Source organism: Capsicum annuum, chromosome 11 (genome assembly GCF_002878395.1).
Source record: "Capsicum annuum cultivar UCD-10X-F1 chromosome 11, UCD10Xv1.1, whole genome shotgun sequence".
Taxonomy (NCBI): Eukaryota; Viridiplantae; Streptophyta; class Magnoliopsida; order Solanales; family Solanaceae; genus Capsicum; species Capsicum annuum.
In genome coordinates this window covers 227,974,140-227,983,868 of record NC_061121.1, presented here as the reverse complement: position 1 = coordinate 227,983,868, position 9,729 = coordinate 227,974,140, and the positions used below count along the sequence as shown (strand labels likewise).

Below are 9,729 nucleotides of genomic sequence, written 5' to 3'. Positions count from 1 at the left end.
TGAATTGAATTTTATCAGCCCAATGTTCACTGTTACATAACCGTTCTATTTTCACTTTAGCAAAGAATTGAAATATTACCACTCTCATAATTAAAATTAAATTATATTTAATCTTGTGATATAATTATCAAAATGTGTGTCCTATTCATCGTTAATTGTAAACATTAATCTATTACTATAAGATCGATAATTTTAATCTTTCATGCATGAGTTAAATGACTTTATACACAAAATCATTTACTGTATAAGTAAAGAACACACATGTTCGTATAATATTTTTATTCAAATACTTTATTAAGTAAATTAAACTAAGTCTTTACATTAAATAAAAACATAATACTATAACCTAAACCACATAGTTAATAATATATTTTGTCAGTTAAAAGTTAGTAACGATATATATTCACAAGAATTTATTGAAGAAGAAATATTGTTACATAAGATTATTTATACAGACGCTTTTGAATGCGTCGAATATCTTATTAATAAATCATGATTTGCTTATTTGGCATGATATGTATATACTATATCTTTTTATATGATATTTTGTGACACTACACTATTATTATCATTATTATAAAATTTTAATTTTAATTTGAAAATATGTCCAAATGAGATCCAAATTTTCTTCTTTCTTGTACCTTTATACCTTAAAAAAGGGGAAAAAAAGTTAGCACATGGTCCCCCATGTCATGAAGAAAGGCAACTCCATAAATTCACAAATCACAATACAAATAGCCTCCATTTCCCACGTGACTCTGTCATGTCCAATTTTTTATTTTTTATTTTCCATCAAAAAGTAACCGAAAGTAAGAAATTAAAATCTTACTTACACTGACAAAAAAAAATTATTTCATTTTTTCCTTCAAAAATTCTTTACTAAGTTAACAAAAGTGGTCCCTTATCATTATTAGTAAGTTTAAAATACTCCCTTCACATTATATAAGTTGAATATTTTTTATTTTATAATATTTAAAAATTATAAATAAAATAATTAATTTTACTTTTAGATTTTTTGCCCATATTAATGGACATTAAGGTAAGTTATAAAACATATTCATGGGATATATGAATAGATATTATTGAAACTTTCAAAGATTGTATTAATTATAGGGGTAAAATAATTTTTTTTTAGTTAATATCATTTTGATTTAGTAAGTAATTAAATAATTTAATACAAATATTGTTAGTAAAACAATTAATTAATATGAAATGGAGGAAATAGTTCTTTTAACTATTAAGTATCTGAATAATATTTATTATATCAAATATTTATGATTCTGTCAAGATTTATCATATATTGTGTAATATTTAAAAAATTAAGTTAAAAGTCAAATATTAATAGTGAAGTTAGAATCTTTTTTAAATCTGAAATGCCAAATATGAAGATAAATATATGAAGAAATTAAAAGGTTTTTTTAATCATTTTTAATCATTGCTTCCGTTACTAATATGAAAGATGACAATTCTCATTGCTTTCATTACTGATTAAAAAGACAACAATTTGTTTTTTATACGTTTCAATTGTGATATAAGAAAGATGAGCTGGTAAGACTATAATTATTAAATTTAATCAAAATTATATTAAAAAAAAATCACTCAAACAATCAAAAATTTTCATCAACCCCAAAATTGCAATATACAAAAAGTACCTCAGATAGGAGAAATAAACTAATAATATGCACCCCAAATCGTTATATCAGACACTCTAAAAAAAAAGACCAAATACAACATAAACTAAAAAAAAAAAAAAAAAAAAAAAAAGAACTCCATATTCAAATGCGGAGTATTAATTTTCATCAAATATTTTCTATTTTCTCAATTCCAATTAAATCTACCAACTATTTTTCATACTTTAAGAACTCAAACAACTCAAAACTTAAGGTACTACTTTAAACCTATTACCAAAATTAAAGGACCATTTTTGTTATTTTCTCATCTTTTTACCATACATATACTTTTCAAAACTTTTTTTTTTTTTCTCTTATTAACTAGACAAAAGGTGGTAACATTATTAACTACTAAACTTTTCTTTTTTCCTAGACTACAACAAAAAAGGTGGTGTTGATTAATTTTTTTTTTTGGTTGTTGTAATGGAAGATGGTGATTTGTTAGGCTCTACAAGTGAGAAAAAAGATGGAGAAATAGTTAAAGTTTATAATAATAGTGGTAGTAATAATGATGGTGGTGAAAAGAATGTAGGGATAACAGTAGCAACAGCTTCTAGTATGTTTCCAGGTTTTAGGTTTTGTCCAACTGATGAAGAGTTGATATCATATTACTTGAAGAAGAAAGTTGAAGGTTCTGATAAGTGTGTTGAAGTTATTTCTGAAGTTGAGATTTGGAAACATGAACCTTGGGATCTTCCAGGTAGTAATACTAACTTTTTTTTTTTTTTGGGGGTGTTGTCTTTTTTATGGTGTTATTTTGGATGTACATATATTTGTGTAACATGGAAAATTTTGAAGTAATTGGTAAAGATGTTGTCGTGTGACTTGAAGGTAGTAGGGGGGGAGGGGGGTGGTTTCGAGTTGTGGAACCAACTTATGCAAGAAATGCATAGTAAGATCGGGTATAATAGACCATTGTGGTCTACTACTTCCTTGGATCCCAGCGCATAGCGGGAGCTTAGTGTATGCTTGCCTTCTATACATTTGTGCACAAGGGAAAACCTTAGTATATTACCTGGTACCTGTTGCTGGTGGGAGGTAGCAGGTATCCCGTGGATTTAGTCGAGGTGCGCGCAAGCTGGCCCGGACACCACGGTTATAAAAAAAAAAACCTTAGTATATTTGGTGAAGTTGCTGCCTTATGATCTGGAAGTGACGAGTTCAAGCTACGGAAACAACTACTGGGAGCTTAGTGTATGCTTCCCTTTTATACATTTGTGCACAAGGGAAAACCTTAGTATATTTGGTAAAGTTGCTGCCATATGATATGGAAGTCACGAGTTCAAGCTGTGGAAACAACCTCTAGCAGAAATACTGGGTAAGGCTATCTACAATAGACTCTTGTGGTCCAGACCTTCCCTGAACCCCACATGTAGCGGGAGCTTACTGTATTGGTCTTTCCTTTTATACATTTGTGCACAGTAGAAATTTTGGGTACACTCCTAAAATTAGGCAAACAAAGGTAATTAAGTGAGACTATGGAAATATATTGAGGATTACGATGCATAGTGTGAGCTTAATGCACTGGGCTGCAATTTTATACATTTGTGCATAGTATAAATTTTGGCTACACTCCTAGAATTAGGCCTGCAAAGGTAAATGAGACCATGAAAAATATGAGGACTACCGCGCAATCATATCGGGAGCTTAGTGCACTGGGCTTCCCTTTTATACCTTGTGCAAAATAGAAATTTTTGGCTACATTAGTAGAATTAGACTTGCAAAGGTAAATGAGACCATGAAAAATATGAGGATTACCCCGCATAGGGGGGTTTGGTGCATCGGGCTTCCCTTTTATACATTTGTGCACAATAGAAATTTTGGCTACACTCCTAGAATTAGGCAAACAAAGGTAAATGAGACCATGAAAATTATGAGGATTAGAAAAGCCTGCGGTCCAAATGGTATCCCAATAGAGGTTTGGAAGTGTCTTTGGAGAGGCTGGAGTAGGATGACTTACCAGTTTAATGCTATACTAACAAGTGGTAGTATGTTTTAGGATTGAAGAAAGAGTACATTGATTCCAGTTTATAAAAATAAGGTTGAACGGTAGAAAAACACACCTATAGTTCTGTTTTTGTGAGTTTCATACCTGAAATTTGGGTAGGAAAAATGAACAATTGATAGCTGGGGTGTGTTTTGTTAAATAGTTGGTGAGAGATCCGGTAGGAAACTCGCACACCTGATAGTTCAGGTATGAAACTCAAAAAATCAGGATACTTTAGGTGTAGGTTTTGACCATTAACTCTAAAAATAAACGAGATATTCGAAGTTGTACGAACTGTCTTAGGCATTAAACTTATAAGTTACGCCATGGAACTTTGAGAGTAATAGAGCATAGCCTTAGGGACAACACTGTTAGAGTGGGTAAAAATCCCACATTGGTTGGGGAATGGACTAGTGGTTTGCTTATATGGACTTGGGTAATCCTCCCCTCTCGAGCTAGCTTTTGAGGTTGAGTTAGGCCTAAGGTCCATTTCTTTAACATGGTATCAGAGCCAGGTCCATGCCCGTTTTGGGCTCCCGGTCCACGCGCCAGTGCCAGTTGGGTCTGGGCGTGAGGGGGGGTTAGAGTGGGTAAAAGTCCCACATTGGTTGGGAAATGGACTAGTGGTTTGCTTATATGGACTTGGGCAATCCTTACCTCTTAAGACTTTTACCCACTCTAACAATCTATGCATGGTGTTCATAGAGAAAACTTGTGATATAGTGCAAAAGAAAGGTCCTTTAGTGGGTGTTAGATAAGAAACAAAGTCATATTAAATATATAAATGTCATGTATGAAGAAGTTGTCACTAAGACGAGATACATAATAACATATGAGTTCTCATAACTGTGGGTTTACGCATAAGGATCGGCATTGAGCCCTTACTCATTTGTCCTAGTTATGAATGATATAGCCAACATGATACAAGTTATGTCAAAGTAGAAACTGTTGGATAACATCCATGGTTTCTTTACTATGGCTTCCACACTTTGGTTGACCGAGTTTCGGTTCGTACTGCAAGCAGTGGGCAAATCTGTTCCGGAATTGCATTCCATCATGTGTACTCTAGACGTGATACTGAAATCCGTCAGACATTAAATCACATTGATGGCAATATTTTCCCTTTGGTCTCTACTCTATATGATAATCCAAAGACCACCAACTGCTCCCCCTCATTATAACTTCTTCCTTTGATTATTGGATAATGTTGTTTGCATATGAATATTGAATGCTCTGTCGGAAAGGAATGAGCTTAGCTGTCGAATTCTCAAAAGTTTGGTCAGGGATAAAATTCGAGTGTTCTTCTTTCTCAATCATACAAGATCTGTATGCTTTACTTCAAGAAATAGCAGCAATGTCTAAATCAGCCCAAAGTTTATTGTACTGGATCTTCTGGAACTGGATGGAGGGAGAATATCTCTTTTTTCCGTTTACCTATTCGGAGAAAATATTCACTTTTCTCTTGTCTTAGTTATATGTATTAATGCGTTGGCCGATGAGGATCTTAGCGTGGTTGCAGCAATGGTGTGGCAGCGACACCAGATAAGGACCGATGTCTTGATGGTCTTTGTGCATATACAGCTGTATGGCTAGAGATGGGTCGTCCATCATAAACTATGTAGTACCAAAATTTTGCCAACAGTTTCCTTTTATACGTGTTCCTCTCAAGTTGGATTCTATAGCTTGTTGAGAGAAAATGTCATTAAAAGCGGACTGAAGGATAGTTGGAAGTCCAGAGAATTATTGCATTGTTATGCTTCCTTTGCCTCAATATAAATATGTAGATGACTATGTTTCTTTGTAATTTTCTCATCATCATTCTTGTCTTTCTCTCTGGTTCATTAATTGATCATTCATTTATTCATCTGTTACCAGCTAAATCCGTTGTTCAGTCCGATAATGAATGGTTCTTCTTCTCGCCTCGCGGACGGAAGTACCCAAATGGCTCGCAGAGTAAAAGGGCAACTGAGTCTGGCTACTGGAAGGCCACAGGAAAAGAACGTAATGTGAAGTCAGGTTCTAATATGATTGGCACAAAGAGAACCCTGGTGTTCCACATCGGTCGGGCACCCAAAGGACAGAGGACACAATGGATAATGCATGAATATTGCATGACGGGGAACTCTTATTATCAGGTAACAAGGCTTGAACAATCATCCTTCTTTTTAAGAATTGCTCGCTTCTGTCACCTGCGTCTCATGATCTTTCTTGTAGCATTAGTAGTTCTGTTTGGGCGTTTGATGCTGAATGATTTGGTCAACAAGTAAGTTGCTTAGGAAAGTGAAGGTTCTAGGATACAGGAGTCATGTAGTTCTTGATTTTGATGTTATCTTGTTAATTATGCCGTGTGGAAACTAACATGAAAAACTATGATTTTATTTGTGTTAGAAGGTCAGGGCATGATGGTATATTTTCTCTTAAGTGAAAATGAAACTCGAGGCTGCAATTAGCTTAATTTATAGACTGATCAAATCGTTTAATCTGGCAACTGATTTGCTTATTATTTAGAGCGTGATTGATGAGCTTTATTTCGAGGTATTCAAGTGTATCATACAAGCAAGCAGCGTTGCTAATCGCTAATGACTAGATATTAGATGTCTATGCGGTAACATTGATCAAGGACCTAACATGATGTTTCAAGAATTCATCCGCTTACTGCAAACGTTTGAGATCTAGTATTGTACAGATTCTGCTACAATATTATTTACTCAATGAAAACAATTTGTTTGCTGCATTTGCTTATAGTATGTCATTTTTCTACACGAAGGAAGTTATTTTAATGTTCTGATTCTGATTCCATGTGTTGTACAGGATTCAATGGTTGTTTGCCGCTTACGGAAGAATAACGAGCTTCCTTTGAATGACACCCCAGGAAATCAAAGGAATCATCTGGCTGCAACTAATGTCACCACTGCTTTGTTTGAGGCAGGACAGTTGGATGGTTTGGGCTTGATAAATGGAGGGGAGTGCTGTTCAAAAGAGGGTAGTAGCAGTTATAGTTCTCGTTCGGTTGAGCAGATTGAATCTGGATCAGAATCCGATAAGCTGAATAAAGAGTTGCCTCAGCATCATTCCTCTAGTTACTGGAAGGTTATGTTTCTGCCTCCCTTCTATGTAGCTTTCCTTTTAACTATAGTCAGCCTTTATATTTACCTAAGTTGCTCGGACTCTCAAAAAATGTTGCCGCACCTGTGTCGCATCCGACACGCACTCGCCTTCTCTGGCAACCCTCTGCCGCATATGTCGAAAAAGAAGGAGCGGAGAAGGAAGAACAACCGTTTGACTTTGGCGCATGAGGTGCCGGGTTTGGCTAGGTAACATAATGGAAATGTATCGGACTGCAAATCCTGAAATGACAGTTCGACCCCATCCTTGGCCTCTAGGAGTGGTGAGGGGATCAGCAGAATTCTAAAACTACGGAACCAACTGGTTTCACCAGATCCGGAGCAACGACCCCAACTGTTTGGAAGATATCTTGAGAAAAGGTTTTAGCACCGGCGTATCCTATATGTACTCAAGTTTATTCTAAGTATCCCAATGGTGTAACGCCGTCGACTTCTTGGGAAAAAGGAGGAAGATGACTTTAATCTCTTGTTTCGGAGAAATAAGTGGCTCATGAGAATGAGATTTTTTAAGAGTCCGAGCAACATAGATATTTACTGCTTTACATATTTTGAGATAGTTTCTTGAGGAACAATATGATGTTAACTCGATTAACAACTCTGTCGTTGTACCTTTTTCCACTACATGTTTATGAAACTGATTCTGCGAAAGTAAAACTCTACAGAATAGCTTGTTCAAGATGTCATTTATACATGGCTCCTCAGTCTCGTAGGACCGATCATTCCAATTCTTTCTTTATCTATCTCTAGAAATAGGATGAGGTGATAGAGCAGATATCTCGTTCGAGTTATCTCTAAGACAACATGCCAAACTCTCTGGTCCTAATGTATTGCTGTTTCAAATTCCAGGATCGTGATGAAGAGGACTGTTTTGCTGATATAATGAAAGACGATATCATTAAGCTAGACGATTCTTCAGATAGGGCAAGACACAATCTGTTGCCAACAATCACTAGGAAGATTGAACCCTCTACAAAGCCGACAACGTCTCAGGAAGCTCAGAATCTGATGCCTCAGTCTCATAGGTTGCCTTTCCAGGGCACCGCAAATAGAAGACTAAAACTACAAACGGAGAAACCACCCCGTCGAGTAAAAAGATCTGAACCACATGAAGCTATTAAAAAGAATAGCCACGCTCGGGGCATCAGTAGACAGTTGATCAACATAATTCCAGTTACAAGGACGATACCTTTACTTCTCGTTTCCTTGATGTTACTGATCGTGTATCTTTCTTTGTTCGGAGTTCCAAAACAAGTAAAATCGCATTACTCCAGCTGAAGCGTAGATGTCTTTTGTAGTACTTAGTGGCAGGTTAGAGAAAGTTAATTCAGCTTTTTGATGCATTTTGAGTAGGCTTTGTGCTGCTAATGTCCAAGATGACACCTTGTAAATTTTGTAGAGTTGTATCATAGTAACAGAACTTTAAGGTTTTGGTGTCTTAACTTTAGGTAGTTGTATAATACTTTCGAATTTTGTAGTTGTATAATATGAAGTTCTTTTTTTTTTCTGCATGAAAAATTATCAGTTCTGGTTCACGTAAGGGAGGTTCAAGTCACATTATCAAGACCAAAGTTGCTCAGGCTCTCCAAAAATATTGCCGCACTCGTGTCAGATTCTTCAAAAATACACTATTTTTAGAGGATTCGATACACAACCATAGATATTTTTAAGGGGTCCGAACAACATAAATATTAGCTTAGTGTACGTGTTTTGCACATGTGTCTTTCCTTAATTAAGTTTTATATAAAAAAAAAAAGTTATTAAAACATAGCAATTTATATTAAAATAAATATTGTATCTAATTAAATAATATACGAAAATTATCATATCTCAAATATGTTATTGCATGTTATGTTTCAATTTATTGTTTCTTTAAAATAAAAAATTAGTCTTTTTCACCAAATAAATAAATTAGTTCTTTTTATCAAGATTCAAGCAAGTAAACACAGTAATTACTAATCATTGTCATGTAGCTATCCTGTTGTTAAGCTGCTCCACTTAAATATTAATCAATCATATTATTACTGAACCAATTTAAGACTTTTAGTTTTCTGAGTAGTTGATTTGTTGGTCAATTAGCTTAAATTCAGCAAAGAAAAACAACAGTTTAATTCTTTAGTTTCTCACAAATACCAATACATATTTAATATGCAAGAACAAAATCTGATGAGTTACCTCTAGTAATTAATATTCCAATGATTGAGTGTGTCTTCTTAGACTTCTAAGTTTCGAAAGACAATCCTCTAAGACTGCCCAAAAGCTTTTCACTTTATATTAAATTTCAAGCTTTAGTTTCCGGTTGAGGTGGTCGGAGCGGGACTTCTTTGGAAAAAAGAACTTGAATAAATTTGTTTTTCTAAAGGAGTCGTCATTTTCTATTAGGAACGCTATGTCGTTTTCAATCCCGGCATATTTCGGTCTTTTGGATGCTTGAAGGAAAGCTACAATAATTTATATTATTCAAAACTAAAAATCTGAAAAGAATTATAATAAAGATCAAAACAAAAAATTATTATTCGAAATTAAATTTCTTTACAAATAAAGTAAAGAGAAAAACTAAACCAGCTCTAAGTCAATGATGATGAATTAGGGCATTAATGTCCTCCTTCGAAAGAATACACAACAAATAAATTTTATAATAGATCCTAGATCTAATGAATTCTATCCTGAAAAGGATTCTGAAATTAAAAGAAAATTAATTATTCCTCTAAAATTAAAAATAGACATATAATTATTAGTTTTCCATATTAGTTAATTATTCTTGCACTTTAACCATATAATAACTAATAATAAATTAATTGGCACTATTAGTTTTTTTCGTATTAAATTATTTGTTATTATTACATTTTGCAATATCTAATTAATAGTTTTCATATTTGTATGTTATTGTCGTACTTTAACCATAATTCTTATAGGAAATTGGTCACACAAACCAAATAGGAGACAAACT

At 34.1% G+C, this 9,729-nt stretch overlaps 1 protein-coding gene across 1 annotated transcript; it reads left to right on the top strand.

Annotated features, from left to right (window-relative positions):
* The first annotated feature begins 1,964 nt into the window (after positions 1-1,964).
* On the top strand, positions 1,965-8,314 carry LOC107847973 (NAC domain-containing protein 40). The gene is made up of 4 exons (XM_016692599.2): positions 1,965-2,370; positions 5,533-5,792; positions 6,469-6,747; positions 7,629-8,314. The coding sequence occupies exons 1-4, from the start codon at positions 2,094-2,096 to the stop codon at positions 8,055-8,057; spliced, it is 1,245 nt and encodes a 414-aa protein (XP_016548085.1). The 5' UTR covers positions 1,965-2,093; the 3' UTR covers positions 8,058-8,314.
* The last annotated feature ends 1,415 nt before the right edge of the window (positions 8,315-9,729 follow it).